General features: G+C 39.5%; 1 protein-coding gene across 1 annotated transcript in view; it reads right to left on the reverse strand.

The window, feature by feature from the left end:
* Smyd3 (SET and MYND domain containing 3) overlaps positions 1–21,914 on the reverse strand; it is a 504,787-nt gene that overhangs the window by 384,003 nt on the left and 98,870 nt on the right. The window contains exons 3-5 of the mRNA XM_051186397.1: positions 20,804–20,911; positions 19,488–19,545; positions 14,895–15,031 (exon numbers count right to left, since the gene is read on the reverse strand). Coding sequence (XP_051042354.1) covers positions 14,895–15,031; positions 19,488–19,545; positions 20,804–20,911 — 303 coding nt within the window. The remainder of the gene's footprint in view (positions 1–14,894; positions 15,032–19,487; positions 19,546–20,803; positions 20,912–21,914) is intronic.

Below are 21,914 nucleotides of genomic sequence, written 5' to 3' on the forward strand. Positions count from 1 at the left end.
CAAAAGCCTGGATCTCCAGATGTTGTGCCTGGGATCTGGAAAGCTGCCGTGCTTTCTAATGTTTGCTTGTTTTTCTGTTGCAGTATCCAGTCCTTTGTTTAATGGTAATCACCACATATTTAGGATTTATTTGTCCTTACATTTCAAAAATCAGATGAGCCCTCTTGTGCCAAATTGTCATTCACAAAAGAGAGTGCTGGGATCATCTCTAAAGCAACTTGAAAAAGCCATAACTCAGCCAATGACATCTTCCTTTTCAAAACCCTGCTCATGTCCCAGGAAACACTTCTGTGGGAAATCTCTCTTCCTGAGTCTTGTTGCTTTCATCTACATGTCCTTTGGGGACACAGTTACTTCTGTAGAATTTTAGATTGAGCACAGTAGACACCGAGTGTAAGAAGTGAGATAGAATCCCGACCTGGTACAGGGATGACGTGAGAGTCATCGTGTTCACAGCTCCACTCAGCTCAGGCAGGCAGCTGTCACTGAGCGACTCACTGCAACTTCATTTCTGCTCTTGCCTTTTGGGCTGCACCGGATAGTTTGCTGTGATCTTGTTTGACTGGAGCAGAGTAATATAAACCCAAGTGCCTGTACTTATATTTTTGTCTGCATATATATTATCCTTCTGCTTTCCCATCTGTGTTCAAATATGCTATCATGCATCATTTTGCTAGAATTTAGGCCTGTTCTGTGAAAGACAAAGCCTGTGAGAATATTTCATTGCTAACATTAAATGCTTTCAAACAGTTAAAAAAAATACATATTGATTTTAGAAATTCCCTTGATGCTCTGCTAACTGCACAGACATGGAATGCTTCTTAGAATATGTTAGTGTAATTGCCTTTCAAAATCCTAGGTGCATAAGTACATTTCTTTGTTTCTGGATAGATGCTAGCTTGAGTGCTCATTTTGAAGTTCTTCCTTAAATGTTGACATTGCAATCCTTCCTCTATTTTGGAGCAACAGAAAACTTCTGAGTATAAGGAAACGCTGTGATGAGTTCTCTCACACTGAAGTCACTTAGTCTGTCTTTGCTAAACAGCTGTTTTCTGTTCAGTGTATTGAACAGAAAATCCCAGGCAGCCTTTGTGATATCTTATATTGTAAATGCAAACCATTCTCCCTATTAAGCATCATATGATATTGCTGTTTTGAGTTTGGCAGCGTGGTAGGGGGCTTCTTGTCTAGGAGGGTCCAGACTCTTACCCCTGCTTCCTATGTTACTACAATATTTAGTATTCATCCACAAGCTCTTATTTCTGATGTATACCAAAGAAATGAAGAAATAGGGTAGAAACTAAGCAATGTGATTCTTAGGCATTTTAGGTAAGAGAAAACCAGCTGAATACATTGTCATTCCCCAAATTCATATTTCCTTTTCCTGCATCACTTAACGAGAAAAGGAAAGGTAAGATTTAACTTCCATCCCATCTTAAAGGAGAACTAAAAGAAATAAATATACAAACAACTAAAACGTAAGTACTCAGAAGTGCCTTCAGGGACTGTGGCTACCACCATCAGTTTTCCACTGTTTGTCATACACCATGTATTCTCCAGCGGATTACAATGATGGAGGCAACAGTCTGAAGAGTAGAAAGAGAGTTGCCAGGCAGAATGGAAGGTGGAATGCTAACAATGGTAGAAATAAAGGAAAGCAATTGAGCTTTAAGGGAACTGTCAAATGGCAATGCTGGCAGCTGTTAGTAAATATGTGACCCATCAACCCATCCCACTCACTGTGAGCCCCACTGAGTTCTATAATCGAAAACATCTAGAAATTTCGAAAACAATTTTTAAATAACAAAATCAAGTCTCAACATTTCTCATCATGCAGAAAATATTCTACTCCAATAAACTAAGAGAATATTTTTAACTATAGAAACACAATGCCTGTGTCCACAAAATACAAAAGACTTTGTGTGTGTTTTGGGCAGACTCGGGTAGGAGGAAATAACAAATATTGTAATCTTACTAGCATGAAAGGAATATTTTTAGCACAAAAATATCTTTGTAGGATCATCGTTTCTCTACATAAATGTTAGAAAGACTCTCATTCAACAAGGCCAGATCCCAGTGACCTCAGCAGCCCCACCCAACCTTGACCCTTTAATGAAGTGATTTAATTAAACAAACCAAAACCCCTCGGAGCCTTAGCAACCATTAGCAAGCATAAGTGGATTTCTGAAATCTGATCACATACTTATAATTATCTAATTATAAAATGCAACAGCACTGACAAAGCAGAAAAATCCACTCAATTACTACAGAAGATTAATATTACTCAGAGCTGAAGTGGACCCAAGTCGGACCACACACACACACACACACACACACACACACACACCATTGTTGATTTGTGACTGGCTTGGATGGCTCTGCTCGTGCGCCCTCATATCCATGATCAGCTTTACAAACTAATTCAAAAACTGCTTCAGCCTGCCAAAGACAATTCCCTCCTATGGAGAATACATTCAAGTCACGCACATTTACTGCCACCGTCAATGCATTGCTGCCTTAATGGGACAGCGAAAAGCTTCAGTCCCTTGAAAAATGAACACATGAAGGAGTTAGAACACACACACTGGATGAGTCACTGCAATTCTTTGTCTCTCTACAAGGTACTAGAGTATTGGGGTGCAGCCTTTCCGGTGATTAGGACAGCAAGCACTCTCACATGTTGAGCTATCACTCCAGCCCTCTTGATAGACATTTTTATGGGGGGTGTTAAATGATCAGATTTGGGTTTGGGTATCTGCTTTTCTCTCTGCAATCAGTGTATAAAAATGAAGCAAGATTTGGGTAAGAGAACAACACTCCTGACTAGGGAAGTAGCCAGGAGAAATAAGCAAACAAACAAGCAAACAAGTAAATGTAAAGCAAGCAGGGAGGGGGTGCCCTGCTCAGGTCCTGGCTGCCTGATTCCATACCAGGACTGCAATGGTAAGGGGAAACTCGGAAATGCCATGAGGAGAATGCTTCTAGGGGAGGACGGGGCTTACAAACTGGGGACCATGAGTCTCAGGTAAAAACAAGTTGTCCAGATGAAAATTTTCATTAACTACAAAATACAGGGTTAGAATTTAGGAAAAATGGACACCAAGGCTAGAAATGAAACCTGGACTTTTCTCAAGGCACAGGGAGATGGGTAAAGCCTCAGTCGTGAACCCCTGGCAGCCAACAGTGACAGTCAAATCAGCAAAAGATAGCATCAAAATTAAAGCCAAATGACAATCAAAACATGAAATGGCACCTATCCTTAACCAGGCTGGTCTAATGTATTAGAGTTCTTGCTCTTATTTTGCTTGGAAAACATATGTTCAAAAATGATATTATAAAATGCTCTTCTTGTGTTATTAATAAATATAAGTGCTCAGGTCAAATAAATACCCATAAAAGGCAGGAAAAGTATTACTACCAAAGAGGATTTTCTTCTATATTGTGTACAGAGTTGATAAAATTATAAAATGTTTTAATGTACAAAATATCTATCTACAGAATTACAGAGAAAATACAACCAATAATGGCCTGGGAACAATACATACTCATGGTGGGGGGCTCTTGAATAATTCATGTTTTAATATATAGTATGTCCAGGATACAGAATTCAGATATCAAAAAGCAGTCTTATCCCCATGCAAATTCCATTTCAATTACCTTTATTTTTACATAGACTTGCAGCAGCAGCAGCAATACAAACCACTTGGTAAGAGAAATACAACATCTTCCAACCCACCCCACCTACACTAATTTAGGTGTGCCTGGAGGAAAGGGAAGGGGGAACACAATGGATCCCTTGCCTAAAAATATCAAAAAAAGGGCATTTTAAAATCTACTGCTTTGCCCATAATGACCATTTCCTGCCAGAAAGAGAAATACTAGCAAATATTCTTATTTCTGTCTCTCTGGATTTTGCTCCTGTGGTTTGTATCCCTTCCCAATTAAAGCCCTACCACAGGACTCACACAACACAGAATGCAGCGTGGAGGATTAAGGGAAGCAGGGACTCTAAGATGAGAAAGCCAGGCTAGAGCTCTCACACATTTCCTCACCCACAAGGAGCATAATAACCACAGTAACCCAGAGAGTTGCTGGAGGAAACGACTGTGGCTACCAACGCAGAGTACTTTGTGGCATTATAAAATACTAAAAGTAGAGCCGGGTGGTGATGGCACAAACTTTTAATCCCAGCACTCAGGAGGCAGAAGCAGGTGGATCTCTGTGAGTTCAAAGCCAGCCTGGTCTAGTTCCATGACAGGAACTAGCTACAGAGAAACCCTGTCTCGAAACAGCCCACCCTACCCTACCCCCTGAAAAATAATAAAAGTAGAACTAGAGAATGCAGCACTGGGAATCCTGAGCCTAGTCCTTCAAATGCTCCTTCTTCCACTGATAAAACACTCAGCCCACACCACTATTGCACACCCAGTGGGCCTAAGCATTGAACTGCAAACACATCCACATGTTGCTAATGCGTAATTCGTAAATTCTGTTTATAATCAAGACACCTGAAGTGACAGTGCACAGCTGCTTTGTGCAAGTCGCAGTCACTTAAGCACAGGCACAGAGAATCTCTGAAGTTGAAATTCTTCAGTGTGGAGACAACCTATTCTAGTGTGGAGATGTCAGTAGGAATAATACTATTACATCAAGTATTCTTCATCCCCTGGCTTTACAGAGATGATTTTCAATACAAGAAACAAAGACCGATGATGGGCTGGTGTGACATTAGTTAAGCAAGTTTGTGTTCCAGCACCTTTCACTAGGCAGGTAGGTCCTGAACTAGTCAGCATCAAGGAACAAAAAGCGCCTCAAAACAGAACATAATGAACTCAGCTTTGTGCATAGCACTTGGTGAAACATGGGAGAGGCAGGGAGCGAAGAGCTGGGCAGGTTATGAGGTGGTTAATTTCTTTGATCTTTCAGCCAAATATTATCTTATTCTACCATGCTGCACAAAAGAAATCATGAATATGTTTTCTTGAGGTTCACAACCTACTTGAGAAAGAAAGGCATGCATCTTACAAAATACAGTCACCAAAGTCTGCAGTAGAAAACACCAATAGTGACTAATTTTACAAAGCAAAAAGGCCAACCCAAGTGGTAGATCAGAGTGAAGGCTTTAGCTGAAACTTTAGTGTGAAACAAAACTTCAGAAGACCAGGTAAGTAAAAAGTGTGTGGCCCCCATGATGTGTCATCAATACCACAACTTCACAAACCCCATGGACCTCCTTTATACTGAGACAACCCATGCCAGTATTCCTACTCTGATCTGCAATGAAACCCTTCCAGGGACAGGCACCTTCAGGTCATACCACGACAGCCTAATTCATCCTTGGAGCATCTAATTTTAAAAGACTGTCAGCCAGTGTGGCTGAGAAGGGTATGGCCCTCCAGCTTCTCTTCCGCATGCTTTGGAGACTAGTACTTACTCTGATATGTCCTTTAAGCATGCAACACTGAGCACTGAACATAAATGTTTTAATGAAAATATATCTTTGAACCTCTCCTTACAGATGGTAGGGAGATGGCTTTTGACCTTGATCAGGACATATATTTTAAGATCTGGCTTAGAGAACCAAAGTTACCTCTTTATTTTGTTAATGTATCAAATCACATTATTTTCCACATCAAAGGGCAACAAATGATTTCTAATCTCAAAAATATAACTCTGCTGTTGCTCATTATAAAATGCAATGGAGCAATTTCTGACAATCTTTGTAACTATTGACATCACACCTCGAAAATACATTTGTTCTTTTCCTTCCAGAAGAAGCTCTCCTCAACTGTAATAGAAATACACAAATCACAATGCAGTCTTAGGGCAATAATAAAAATAAAAAATCTAAAGAATCAAACAAAAGGTTTTGAGCCTGGGGCTAGAGAGATGGCTCAGTGGGTAAAATCATATGCTATAAAAATATGAGGACCAGAGTGCAGACTCCCCAACACCCACATGGAGGCCTGATATACCAGGGTCTGTAACCCAGTACAGGGGGAGGAAGACTTCCAGAGACCCTATCTCCAAAGATCTAGGTAGAAATGTGACAGAGGAAAAAAATTCATTATCAATCCCTGTCCTCCAAATGCATGTGTACCAACCCATAGCACACACATACTCATATGCACACACAAATTTTGAACCTAACATATGCAAACAAGATATTTCTAATATTAACATAAAATTATAGCTTTATGCTTTGCATCAGGAAAAATAACAAAATATAATACCTTTAGCTTTAAAAAAATATAAACACATCCAAAACCAGGGATATACAACAATAATGCTAGCAAGTGGGAGAAAGCGACATGAAGCAAAAGGACCAAACGTTCCAGGACAGCATAAGCTACGATGCAAAACCTTGTCTTACAAAAGCAAAATAAACAGGGTTGGGGAGAAGGCTCTGCCTATAAAGCATTAGCGTACAGCCCCCAACGACTTGAGTTAACTCCCCAGAACCCACAGTAGAAGACAACCAACCAAGATGCACTGATCGTGACACTCAAAGTGGCACATGTAAGACTCCCCATCACCCTTTCATTCTGCTCCCTCCCCATTTCTCTGATAATTATTGATGATAATAATATTTTAAAAACAATCTGGACATGGTGGTGCATGCTTTAGAAGATAGAGAAAGGTGGAACTCTGTGAGTTCCAGGAAGTCTACATAGCAAGTTTCTAAGCCAGCCAGGGCCATGTGCTGAGACCCTTTCTCCAAATGTGTGTGTGTGTGTGTGTGTGTGTATGTGTGTGTGTGTGTGTGTGTGTATGCATGTATATATGTGTGTGTATGAATATGTGTGTATGTGTTTGTATATATGTACATATGAAATAAAAACAGTATATTTTAAATACATAAGACAATAAATATGTATTTTCTCTATTTGACAATTTTCTTTCTATCCTTAGTAACACAACTGCATCTCTCTTTACAGTATTATTGAATTAAAAATTTTAAATTATTGAATTAAATTATCTTAGAGTTAAAAATAAATGCACACCACCTATTGTCTATATATATGTGCTTGTAAATAGAGCTGGAAACCAAAACAATAGAACTAATGGCTTGTTAGGAAGTATAAAACTTTTTCTACTTTTTTTTTAATTAAAGATCTTTCTGACAGTACATTTTGTTTCCTAGTATGAGCAGAATATCTTCTGGCTTACAAAGAAGATTCATAGATTGTCACATAATGGCCCGCAGGCCAAATCTGGCCTGCCATCTGCTCTAATACAGCCTGCAAGTGAAATCCATGCTCATTTATTTTTTAAAGGTTATTGGGGAAACTAACAGAAGACCACTCCGGAATATGTCAAAATATATGGAAACCGATATTCTGTGTTCACAAACACAGAATTAGTGCACAGCTACATCCTTCCCTAACACATGGCCCAGGCTTTTGGCTATGATAACAAAATCGAGCTCACACCTTGTGAGGTAAAGCATTTGCTAATGAAGTCCATTTTGCCATTCTGGCATACAGATTTCAAAATACCGGGATGACTGAGTGTGGTGGAAACCACCTGTAATGCCAGTATTTGGGAATCTTACAGTAGAATCAAAAGGTTGGATAAATGATAAATAGGTAGATAGGTAGATAAATGTCACTGATGACAAACTGGAAATTTTGTCAGTTTAAAGCAGTTTGAAAACCTGCCTCAAAGACAGACCTAGTGGTGCTCTTTCCTTGTGCACAAATCCATCTGCAATGACAGTCGTGTACGTGCATCTCACAGAAAGGTTTCCCAAGCCTGAGAGTGATTAATCCAGCAAGTCTTCATTTCCTGAAAGAGCAGTCTCTCTATCACACTGACTTGACAGCTAATTTACTAAACTTCATAAATTGTGCCATGATATTAAAGATGGCTTTCTGCCTACTGTATACTTACAGACTGAATTTACTGTTTTTAAATATTTATTAAAATAATGCCCACAAAACAGAAGACAACCTAAATGTTATGAATTATTTTATTTGGCTAAAAATTAAACAGGAAAGTTGTCAGGAATTCCAATTAAATGCAATTCCTGATTCCTGGTCACTGTCTGGTAGTGGCACAGTATCCCAAGAAGAAAGATTTGGCTGTAAATAAAGGGGGCAAAAGTAGTGCCAGTAACCTCTCCTGTTGCCATCTTCAAAAGCACATCTTCATCTGAATTAATGGTGAGTTAGACATTCAAAGAAACAAGTTAAAGGCTTGGCAAACACTCACTCAATACATTTAACCAAAGCAGCAGACCTAAGATAAGCAATTAACTTTGTGCAGCACAGGTATAAATAAAAATGCTGAAAAAGACCTCACTAATTATCCTTCCCACCTTCAGAAGTTAGAAGGCATCTGGTCTTTAACCATGATAAACATACACCCATCATAGGTTATTTACACATAAATGAAGAGAAATATTAACCAAATGGCTAAACGTGAAGAACATGATAAATAAATAGCACCATTAAAATTCAAGCCATGATTTGTTTTGTCTTCAAAGCCCAAGTGTCCAACAAACATCACTTTCCTTGAAGGGCTGATGTGTATCTTTGAGAATAAATGTCTCTTGAATCTACTTGGGGACTCAATCTATTATAATAAAGAGAAAACATATAAATCATGAGTGTATCACTGGTTCATAATTAGAATGCCAGGACCACTGTGCACTTAAGAATCTTGGATGTTTGCCTGATTTACATAAGTCCAGCAGAGAAGGAAAATTCCAACAACAAAGACTTCCAGCAGTTGTCCTATGCACGCTGCAGTCTCTTCCAGCAGTTACTGACAAACACATAGGTATGTGCACCAGGTGCCTGGAGGTTAGCAATCCTGGCGTGTCTGCTCACTCTCAGTATTAAATATTTAATAACATATTTTCCTTTAATGGGACCCAGACCCATCTGATCAGTCACTGGGATCATCTAGTAATGCAGTCAAAGTTACACGGCAGCCATCTCACACCAACTTTGTAATTAGATAATCCATCACTTTATTAATTCAAAAAATTGCCTTCCTTAATACTTTATAGCATGCTGCAGGAGGGAAAGCCAATTGAGCTCATCAACAAAAAGGCATTAAGATTTAGTCTGATGTGAACCTGAAGCCCTCAAGAGGCAAACGCGCGCACACACGCATGACCTTTCCAAACAACATGAGGCAATATTCTGCCCACAAATTAGACAGCATACAGCACTGCCATCATCCAGCGCAAGCACAGCTAGCACAGACAGGTAACAGAAATCAAATGAAAGTTCTAGACTGAAAATCAAGTATAGCAAGGTAAGTATCACTCTCTCTATTTACTGATGTGCAGTATCCCAGAGAATTTTAAAAAAAAAAAAAAAGAAAAGAAAAGAAAGAAAAATATGTAAGAGGAAGGGTTACTTTAAGTTTTTTCTTCCAGTCAACTCTTTACTAAAATTATGGTTTAGATTATCGACACTCTACATCTTGGTAATACACGATAGCTTAATACACGGCTAAATGTGGCTAAGTGCATTAAAAATTACATTTAAGAAGGCATATATGCCTTAAACAAAAAAAAAATGAGATGAGATGAGAAGAAACATTATTTTGTTTGAAGGAAAGAAGGAGGGGACATCTTCTCAAACAGATGTGGAATTTCTAATCGAAAAAACTCTATGCCAACAGCGCAATATCATGAAATTAAACTGCGCTGCAGAGCTCCGGGAACACTAACAAAGACACATGTTTTGTAGTCAGGAAGGTCATTGTTGTTCTGTTGCTTCCAATTTAATGTCTATTTCTAGAATGTTCTGTGAAACTCATTCAGTTTCTACCTTATTGCTCTGATCTTATTGTGTTTCTAATCAGTCAGAATTCATACTTAGAAAAGTTACAACCCACAGTAAAAGATATTCTGTTTCTGGAACCTCAAACTGACTGCTAAAAAACTATGTTCTGTGCGTTTATTATAAAAGCCTCAAAGCTGTTCGCTAAAATAATGTCAAGCCTATTCATAAACTTTTCTAATAATTATGATGAATGGAAACATAGAATGCTGCAGTCCATTTCAGATAATCATGGTAATGAAAACACTTGTAATTCATTTTTTTCCTCTTCAGGTACAAGTATGGGACAGAATTCATTCATATTTTACATGACCTACAGAAAACACTCAGGAGTCAAGTGAGTTGCTATGAGTAGCACAAGTGAATTTTTGCCACAATAGCTGTGGACTGAAACAAAAATAGCTTACAAGGGTAGAGGTACTATTTTTTGTCTGCAAAATTTCTCCTCATCAAGATAGGTAATTCACGGCATCTCAAGAGACACTACTGCTGAACACAACAGTGAGCAACTGTCTGAAACTGGTTTACAACCAGTCTCAGCCTGTGCTCAAGGCTGAATGACAGCACTGGGAGACATAAAACGCTGACATTTTATACTCAAATACCAATAATGCAGGGAGGTGGAGCATTCATAGTATGACACTCATAGTGTGTGCCAACTACTCTGCCAAGCAACTTACAGTTAGTCCTCATTTTTATCCACAAAGGAGATGATATTATTATTCCTATGCATGTATGGACACACACACATTTTCTCAAAGCAAAAAAGTAAAATTCTCCTATCTGTATTTGTTTATCGGTGCATTTGGGTGTGTATACAAATACACAGATAAACAAATACAGATTTCAAGAATTTCCCTCCTTGACAAGACAACTTAACTCTCATACCACCCAGCCTCAATTTAAATCTGTCCTCTGCAGAGATATCTCAGTGGTTAAGAGCACTAGCTGTTCTTCCAGAGGACCCAGGTTTGAGTCTCAAGGCGCAAAGGCAGTCCACATCTGTATGTGACTTCAGTTCCAAGGGATCCAACACTCTCTTTGGCCTGTGTGGGCACAGCACACATATGCAGCATGTAACTATGTGAATGCAAGACCCAAACACATACAATAATAAAATGCATTTAGTAAATAAGTAAATAAATCAGTGTTCTCGCTAGCTGTACTTTTCTGATCTTATAAGTTAATAACTATAATTAGTATATACTTTTTTCCTGCATTTGGAGCAAATGTTTAGGACTCAACCTCAAGACTTTATTAGAGCAGTCTTTGTTAGTCCTTCCTAGATGAATTCACCTCAAAACCTAACTAAAAGTAGAAGAGCAAATGTGTTGTGGTATGGGAGGAGGGGATGGGCTTGTAGGGAAGAAGCAAAGGAGAGCTAGACCCTTATCTTTAAGAAGCATATGAATAAGTGTATCCTTTATGCTCTCAGTGAATCTCCAGCCACCTCCTGCCCCTCAGCTGCCTCCATTATTGTCAGAGGCGGTCAACACCTGCCTCTCTTCCTCGGATTTCATAATTTCATATGGCCTGAAGAACATATGCTTTAAGATAAAGAAGAAACAGCTATACACAATCAAAGCATTTATGAATGGTGCCTGTATCTTTCACCCACCAGATCTCACAGCATCAGCTCTTCTTGTGTGGGAATTCTGGAGGCCAGTGACATCATTCAAACTCTGCCAGGAAGACCCACACAACTGAGCCTGTCTTCCACACACTGCCCTTCTCAGTCTTCTCTTGCACATGCCCCAGTAAGTAGACAATCAGAGCACTACACTCCCCACCAGCCTTTCAAGGCCACTACGTACATCTGCCAGCACATCTTCTCAGGCTCAGGTCAATTTCTACTTCTCGGTGAGAGGCCTCCTTATTATCTGCACTTGGCGCGGGAGGAGGGGGATTCATTCCGATATATCTCGTGGTGCTCAACTTTACAACCAAGCAACAATTTCATCGGGAGAGAGCACATGGGAGCCATGAGACAATTGCTGTTCGCGCGTGCGCTCATGTGGGGTTGAGAAAAGCCAAACCGGTGCAGGCGCTAAGAAGGCCTTGAGACTGTGCCCCACAAAAAAAACACCTGTGCAGCAGGTGTCTAGTGTCGGAGGGAACTTTGCCAGGCCAAAAAAAAAAAAAAAAAACACTACAGCTTTAAAGCATTCTATGGGGAGCTGGAGAGATGGCTCAGAGGTTAGAAGCACTGGCTGCTCTCCCACAGATTCTGAGATCTCACAACCATCTCTAATGAGATCTGGTCCCCTCCTGTGGCTTGGAGGCAGAACACTGTATACATAACAAATAAATAAATCTTTAAAAAAATTTTTAAAAAGCATTCTAAGAACCTGGTCTCATAGAGGGGAGAGGTTACTCTCCCACCTGAAGAGGGTTCAACATCTAAGGCTCCCAGAAGAGAAAGCTTTGAGGGATTAGCCATGGCATCACTGTGTCCTCCCACTGGGCCCAGCTTGAATAAGCATGATTCCCTCCTACCGAATACCTTTGGTGACAAACACCAAGGATGAAACAAAAGTGTATGGAGTCTAATGCTGACATATAACATACATGAATGAATGAATGAATGAATGAATGAATGAATGAATGAAGAACAAAGAGACCAAACACAACCCAGAACGCACGGCATTTTCACTGAGGCCAGGTAAAGTCCCATTTCAAGGGCCGAGGAGGAGAAAACACATCAAAGTTCCATGAACTGACTAATTCCATGTGGCATGCAGAAGCAGACTACTGCAAGGCATACACTGTGGTGCCACCCATTCCCTCTCTCTGGTTAACTGCAAAATGGGTACGGGATGGAAGAGTGGAAAAGGTTGTCTGAACAATACCTTCCACCCATTTTGAGTATGCTGCAAGAAACACGTGCACGCCTCTACACTCAGCCTCTGCGCCTCTCTGCAGCTTGCAGGAAATTAATTAGCTTGATTAAGATCATTTTCCTGAGGAGGGAAAAGCGAGAGAGTGATCTCTCCTACTGATGAATTAATTTATAAGCAGAAACATAACCACAAGTGACAAAATATTAACTGGCAACACTTAGGCAAAGATGTACAGGACCCCCAAGTAAATTACCTGATTCCCTCTGACTTCTACTAAAGTACGTTGTAAGCCAAGTTACATGTGTAAGCCCAATTGTAAGTGTAAATATCCAAAATCTCAACAACATATATGTTTTCCAGTGTGTGCATTTGTGTGGTGTGGATTCTTCTGCGGCACCTTAGGAACCACTCGCCTTGTGTTGTTGATATTGTTGCTGCTGCTGTTTATACGTTTGTTTGTTTTTGAGACTCTTTCACTAAGACCTGGGACTTCCCGACAGGACAAAGCTGCCCTGTGGGCCAGGGAGCACCATGGACCCACTTGTCACCCTTTCTTATGCACTAGGAGTGTAAGTGTACAACCCCACAGCCGGCCTTTACAGGGGTGCTGGGGCTGAAAGTCAACGGCTTGTGCGTCAGCACTTTTCCACCTGAGCCCTGTTCCCAATCCTGAATGTCCCACTTTTATAGCAAGCACAACTACAAGTATGTGGGAAGAGGGGTAGCTTATTATTGAAAAGCTGTCTTAAAAAATTACCCAATTTCATCACAATTGTGGAATGTTCCTCACACATAACATGGCAAGAGTTTCACAATATTAATATCATTAAAAATGTTTAACAAGCCAGGCGGTGGTGGCACATGCCTTTAATCTCAGCACTCAGGAGGCAGAGGCAGATGGATCTCTGTGAATTCGAAGCCAGCCTGGTCTACAGAGTGAGTTCCAAGACAGGCTCCAAAACTATAGAGAAACCCTGTGCCAAAGAGCAGGGAAAGAGAAGTTTAAGAATAAACAACAGGAACAAAGTTTAGATTTAGCAATATTTGAAAACATCTGACATGAATATTAATTGTAATTATGCTTGTTACAGGAGATTTTTCAACAGCAGAAATGACACCATAGAGCAGTCACATTGTCAATGTGAGAGACGAAGTACCAGCCACCACTAGACATAGATTACATTTTCAATGTTTAAAGTCAAAGAAACTTTGTCCACAGTACCTATGGAACTGGTAGAGACTACTTTTTCAAGAAATACGAAATAAATAAGCAGGAAGTAGCCACTATATTTCAAATCAACTTTAAATTATAGACAAACCGCAATATAATGCTAAGAGTGCATTATCAGAAAACCATAGGGCATACTTTGAATAATAATAACTTTGAGGGGGTAAAACTAGAATAAATTCATAGCAGTCAAAATAATCACATTTAAATTCTTACCAAGTTGGTCATTTTGAAAGCATTCTTTAAAGTAACCAAGGGCTGTTACAAAATACGTGTTTCACAAATTTCAAGGTAAGTGGCAAAGTCCTCTTCCGATGTAAAAACATGACGGACATTAAAAACAAATGGACAAAGACGGCAGATCCCGAGCAGTGTGGGGAGTGTCAGGCATGGCCATCCCCCACCATCTTTGCTGCTGCCTGGGCCAAAGCACACTTGCAGACTCGTTTCCAAACAGAACAGTTCACGTAACTCCTACTCACAGAGCGCAGATGAAACACTAAGTAAATCTGTTTCCTATCTCTAACCTCTGATTTCACTAATCTGATCTTTAAATTATTTCAATCATAAACCGATATGCTTTCATATTATTTAAAAGTCAGTTAATCAGAACAGATTCCAAGAGAGTTTAGTTTTTGTTTGTTAGTTTCAAGCTGGCTAAAGCAAACAACATTAAAAGTAAGCCCAACACTAAAACGAAATCCTTCAGTAGACATTAATTAAGTAGATTTGCTGTGTTCTTCTGAGGAAAGAGAGCCTGCTCTCTAGAGGGGATGTTGACAGTATTAGCAACAAATAACCTCCAAGCAAAATTACTGGTAAAATAGAAAAGTAGCACATATTTGGTCCAGGCAATATTGAATTCTTTCATTCCATGCTCATTTAGATGGGGGGGGGGGGGTGATACAAAGCATTAATATTCATCAAAGTCCCATCAAAGCTCCAGAGGTGTTTACAAATGACAAGAAAGTGAAGGGTAACGGATTGACTTACAGCACCAGCAGAGAGATGAACCTTCAAACTTACCTTTGCAAAGGCTTCAAAAAGGTCAAAAGACGGTGGCAGCTGGGAAGCATCCTGTATCTCTTCTCTCGTGAAATGCTGAAATGTCAGGGCAAGCTGTCTCAGGCCCTCTTTCTTATCTTCAGTGAGTTTGTCAATATCTTTTTTGTAAAGAAAATAAATACTATAGTCACCAAGTGAACATCATGGATAATTTTCAGGTGTCCAGTCCTAGCTATTAAACAAGGTATTTCCTGACATGCCGCCTATCCTGACAACTGCAAATCATGATATATATTATGTTTGTTAAATCCTATCCAATTTTATCTACAAACTATATCACCAAATAAGTCTACAAACTAGATCACCAAATAAGTAAATAAATAAGATGCACACACAGGTTTTAAAAGTACACTAAACCCAAATCAGCTGCACTTTGCCATATCTTTTACATCAGGGTGCACAGGTGTACCGTCATAAATCCTAATTAATCAGTGAATTTAAACTGACTTTTCCCCACAATAATTCACAAGTAGGTCTTAACTGGCTCATAAACAGTGTTATCTGAAAGGTTCAAAAGGCAGAAAATTAGATATTTAAAGTTCATACAAAGTTTATACAACTGAAATTTGTCAGACAAAATGTATATCCTAACAAAAACCTGGATGGCCTGAAGGAATCTCAACCTTGAGTTATTTCCAGGGTGGACAGAGACAGGCCTGGAGGCTGGGCTTCTTCTCCTTGTTTGGGTTAAAGAGAAAGATTCCAGAAGATAGGAAAGAGCTAAAACTGGTAATAATTCTATAATATTTCAGGATACAAAGCTGGCATAAAAATTACTAAGACTTTTTATACATTATAGCAAACTTGATGACAAAAGAAACAAAACAATGTGGGTCACAATTGTGACCCCAAAATGAAAGACACAGGAAAAAATTTAACCAGAGAAGTGAAAGCCCTCTGCAATTTTAAAATTCTGATGAAAGAAACGGAAGAGGATATTGGAAAGAAGGAATGGGGAAGGGAGAGAGGGATAGAGGGAAGGAGGGAGGAGTCAACCGATTTTAATGAGTTAGAACAATTAATATTTTTAGAATGTCCACACTCCCTCAAGTGATATACAGACTCAATGCGATTCCCAGAGATTAACAGTAGCATCTTGCTCAGAAACAGGGGAAATAATCAGAAAGCCAAAGCAGCCCTGAGTGAAAAAGCTAGAGAAATTCATGCATTGAGCAACATTTTGTTGGAGTTTTCTTTCCCACCTGGGTTCCACCACCTTGCTTCAGCCCAAAATAAACACATAGAGATGCTATATTAGTTATAAAACTGTTGGCAGATGCCTAGGGCTTCTTATTGTCTAGCTCTGTCTTAATTATTAACCCATAACTACTAATCTATGTATTTCTACATGGCCTTATCTTGCAGGAGAACTCCTGGCACGTCCTATCTTCGCAGTCTCTATAGGAGTCTCCTTGTGGTCTCTCTCTGCCTACTTTCCCAGAATTCTCCTCATCTTCTAGTCCCGCCTATCTTCCTGAATCTACTGGCCAAACAGTGTTTTATTCGTCAACCAATAAGAGACACATATAGATAGAAGGCCAACCCCCATCAATTCTCAGCAAAGTTGCCACAAATACACATTAAAGGGAAAGACAGTGGCTTTAAAAAATTGTGCCAGGAAAGTGGGTATTCATGTATAGAAGAACAAAACTAGGACACTATCTCTCTTCATACACAAAAGCAATATTAAATGTATCAAAAACATAAATATATGATCCCAAACCATAAAACTATTAGGGGAAAAACATAAAGGAAAAGGTTTAGGACATGGCCCTGAGCATATAGTTTTTGGATATAACCACAAAATGCTATCAAGACAAACAAGAGCCAATCAAACAACAACAAAAATACCTGTACAAAGAATACAATCAGTACAGCAAAGAGACGGCCTACATAGCAGACAGAAAACCTGCAAGTGATTCATCGCAAGGGACTAACTAACTATATAAGGAATCTAAAATATCTCAATAGTGGGGAGAGGAGAGGGTGGGAGGGAAGCGGGGAAGAAGATAGGGAAGAGAAACTTTGATGGGGAAATGAAAACAAACAATTAAATAACAACAACAGTGACAAAAATAACTCAATAGCAATATGAAATGATGATGGCGATCCCATTTAATGGGAAACACAGACACGTCTCAAAAGAAGATAAACAAATTGTGAACAGGTGCATGACAAAATACTCCACAGTAGTAATCATCAGAAAATGTGGACTAAAGCAATGAGACATCATCTCACTCCGGCTACGATGGTTATTATCCAAAAGCATAAACTATTAAATCCTAGCACAGATGCAGAAACACAGGCACTCCTATACAATGGCATGCAGTCATTGTGCAAAACGGTATTGTGACAAGAAGATGTCTACCCTTGCTGCCGCACTAGATACAGTACTCAAAACAAAGAATCAGGATAATTGATAAAGAAATATGGTACATCTATACAGCAAAATACTACCCCGGCATTAAAAAAATTAAATAAAATAGTGAAAGCCTGTTATTTTCACCTCTGGAACAAAATTGGAGAACACAATGTTAAGAGAAACCAGCCAGACACAGGAAGACAAATAGCATATTTTCTCTTTTACTGGAGGAAGTTTTAAAAGGTTGTCTACCTTCCCTTCTGTTGTTGTGATAAGATACTGACAAAAAGCAACCTAGGAGAAAAAAAACGATTTATCTGGTTTACTGCTCCAGGTCAGTCACTGAGGAGAGTCAGGGCAGAAACTGAGGGCCCAAACTTGAAGCAGAAGCCACAGATGGGCACGGCATGCTGCCTTCACTCTGCCTCCCTCATAGGTTCCTGCTTACTTACTTGTTTTACACAGCCCAGGACCACCTGCTCAAGGAATGGGCAGGGCTCTCCTCCTCCATGCACTAATAATGGAAATGATCCCTCACAGACATCACCCCAACCAGATCTAAGCAATTCTCATCTGGGGCTTCTCCTCTCAGGTGATCCTGGCTGTATCAAGTTGACAACTAAGTTATCCAGGACAGAATGGATCTCAAACAAAATAGTGATCACTGGATGTGAGAAAGGACAGGAGGGAATGGAGGGAAGAGGGGTTTGGACATTGGGTACCAAAATGCAGCTAACTAGGGGGAATTGATGCTGCTATTTTGTAGAATATAGGCTTAAGTCATTGCCAGAGAAAAATAGCCAAAAGATTCCCAACACAAAAACACAATTCACTTCTGACCAAAAACACCTGTTGTTCTAATATGATCATTGCTTATTGTATATTTATTTATGGTGAATTACTCTACAAAGATGTTTCAACTTTCAAAAGATTCCCAATACATACAAAGGATAAATTTTTGTGAAACGGTAATGCTAACTACCCTGATTTGTGTGTGTGTATGTGTGTGTGTGTGTGTGTGTGTGTGTGTGTGTGTGTGTGTGTGTGTGTGTGTATGCATATACTGGACCCCATAAATTTGTTTAGAGACTTTATGTATCAATTACATATTTGTAAAAACACACATAAAGTGAGATTTTTCTAAAGCCAATATGATCTCCTTGAACATTAGTTTAAATTATAATACCATACTTAAATAACATGTCATTAAGAGTGGCATATTGAAGATAAGAATACACCACCACACTACTAACATCTGAGCATCTCACCAAAGGCAATGTAATGGTTTGCTACTGAGCAGGGCTAATGCTAATAGTCAAATTCACTGTGAATGGTGTTAATTATCCAGCAGTACTACAAAGGAAAATGACTAATTAGTTCTCTATTAAAACTTGAAAAGACACATCATATTGAACTAGCGCTCTTCCTCGTGTCAGGTTTGCATGTTTTCTTCAAATTATTTGTCCAGCAGAATAATTAACCCATGATTTCTTAAATAATAATTTGCTGCCACTGGCACTTGAGCTCCTAGAACTGTAAATCTAGACATCATCTTCTCATTCATCTCTAACCAGGAGTGGTAAACTGTGCAACAATCGCAGTCTATGAGTTCTAGCTAGTTTGCGACAGGGAACCACTTCTACCCTCGGTGAAGAGGGGACCCAGATTGCACTTGACACCTACACCTCGGAAGCCTTAAGGCATTCATGGTAGCTGGCAACCACCATGGTGGCTCAGGAAAAGAACGATGTTCAGTACTGTCGCAGAGCCTAACAGGATGATGACACGAAGGGGTTCCCTAGGACACACTGTTCACTACAGCACTCTTGGCTAACATGGAGGGGAAACTAGGAAAGGAGAGAAGGGGATAAGGGGGGAGAAACAGGAGACAAATGTCACTTAGACTATCAGCTGTGTTATTAACACACTGAATGAGATCCCTCAGTCCTGCTCATGAGGAAATCATGCGTTCTCCCTCGTATGGCAAAGGATTATGGGTTGGGTTAAAAGATTCAAAAAAGATCAAAGCTTCAATTCTTAAAAACTGGAGGTGAATTACTGGAGACCTTAGAAGCTAAAGACTGAACCTCTGGGGAGAAGAGAGAAGCGGGGAGGGTGGGGAGAGGGAGGGAGGGAAGTTCAGCTAGCAAATGATAGATTTGGTCTTAAGGTACTAATAAATAATCACTTACTGGACTCCAGATCATAAAATGAGTAAAGTTTCTCCGACTCTGAGGGTTTTTCATCCATCTGGAAAGGAAAAGGAGAAGACACAAGGTAAGCACTCCAAAACATAAATAAGTATATTTGACCACACCTGGATAATTTGATGAAATTTTTTGTTTGTTTTGAGACATGATCTACCACTCTGTCGCAATGTACCTCTAGTTATCATGGAAATTAGTCTGTCAACCAAGCTGGCCTGGAACACAGAGCAATCCACCTGCCTCTGCCTCCTGAATGAGAGGATTAAAGGTATGTGCCACCATACCCAGCTTCAATGACATTTTTAAAATATTATATTCTTATATTTTTGGTTATGAACCTAGCCTTAAACGGCTGAGCCATCTCTCCAGCCCTAAAACATTATATTCTATATGCCCGTGTGTGTGTGTGTGTGTGTGTGTGTGTGTGTGTGTATGTATGTGTGAGTGTGTGTGAGAGAGAGAGTGTGTGTGTGAGAGAGACAGAGTGTATGTCAGTATCTTAGGAAGCCAGGTCTCCCCTTCCATCACATGGGTTCCAGAAACTGACCTCAGGCCATCAGGCCGGACAGCAAACATTGCTAAACACCAAGTCCTGTCTCCAGGCCTCTTCAGCTTTTTTTTTTTTTTTTTTTTTTTTTTGGAATTACTTAGTAACAACTTTAAAATCCAACTTTCAACTTCACCTAGCAGTTTTATCTCCTAAATAAAATACTCTTACAAAAAGTTCCCACACTTTCACATTCTCAAAGGCCTCCATAAAAGTTGAAAGTGGAGAAAAGGGAAATAAGAAATCAAAAGTCAATGAATAAGTGAAGGAACCCAATTAGAGCCTGCAATAAACTGAGACATTTATGCCACAGCCTATCGGAACAATCTAGAAGTGTCTTCAGAGCAGAATTTCAGACTCTGCTATATGTCAAGGACTGCAGAAATCACAAATCCTGTCTCTCCAAGAGAAAAGAAATAAGAATTTGTCTATTTAGCATATTATTATCTAATTATATCCTCACTTAAACAGACAATAAGGGCATGTAGTGTGTTCACAGAAAAAAAAATGTTACAAAGAAAACATAATAAGTACTAGATGCTAACACCTATTACCTCAACTATTCAAAAAAGAGATTACAAAATCTCTATAGTCAGTGACTAATAGCAACATGAGTTTCTTGTCTTAACACACTGTCTGGGATATCTCAACATCCACATTAACATGAATTCAGCCTCATCCTTAAATACAAATAGGAGCAGAAATTGCTTTTATCAAATAAAATCCAGGCTCCTCTCATGAGCTGTGTACTCACAAGCTTCACGATGACTCTGGCCAGAAGTCTCACAGAGTCAGGGGGATATCTGGGCTTGCAGCTTTTAAGACATCTGCATTCCCGCTTATGGTCCGGCCAAGCTTTTTTCTGTGAAGACAAGAACAGGGAACGCACCAGAGATGAAAGTTAACTTTCATTACAGCCAGTTCTGAACACTCACAATCAGCAACTTTAATTTCATTTCAGCAGCCCAAATATAATTTCAAAATACAAAATTCATATATAATAATGAGAATGATCCAGAATTTAGTCTTTGTCAGGTAGAGATACCAGATGAAGACACCAACGCCTCGGCTTCACTGTTTCCTCTAATTTGCCCTCTGGTAATTACCAGGATGGGAGATTCAACAGTAAGAACAGTAACTAAATACTTAATATTTAGTAATATATAAGATAGACTTTTAATGAGAATATCACTCGGACAGGGTGGTGCACACCTAAGCAGGCGGATCTCTATAAATGCAAGGCCAGCCTCGTCTACAGAGTGAGTTCTAAGACAGCCAAGGCTACACAAAGAAACCCTGTCTAAAAAACAGGAAAACCAATCACCCCCCCCCCAAAAAAAAGAACAAACTCACAAATAGAAGTATTACTCATTGCTAGAAAATAAAAACATGTGGCTAAGAGAAATCAAAACAGGGACGCCAACATTCTGAGTTTCTACCTTGCTGTAAAAATGTCAGGCATACCAGGAGACAGATGCAAAACTATTAAGACTGTAACTCTCAAAGGAAAGGAGCCAACCAATAATATGCAGTTTGCTAAAGACTATACAAGGTCATACTATGTCCTCAATTATAACAGAGTCCTTTGCATTTGAAAAAGCATGTAGCTGGGAAGATACATTTTCCGATCAGCACACTCATGGAACTCACTACATGATGAGGTTGGAGAGAACAGTGGGCTGGTCACATTCCTAGATGTGACTGGACTAAAGAGACAGAGTCTATCCCTGAGGAGAGAGAGGGCAATGGCTCGAGCAACAGTCTCATATGTTCTATCACTGACATACTTGATGCCTCACACATTCTTACTTCATGAAAATTACACATCTGACTCATATTTGTGCTCCAGTCAGCCTTTGGCTACA

The sequence above is a fragment of the Phodopus roborovskii genome, unplaced genomic scaffold, assembly GCF_943737965.1.
Source record: "Phodopus roborovskii unplaced genomic scaffold, PHOROB, whole genome shotgun sequence".
NCBI classification, from domain to species: Eukaryota; Metazoa; Chordata; class Mammalia; order Rodentia; family Cricetidae; genus Phodopus; species Phodopus roborovskii.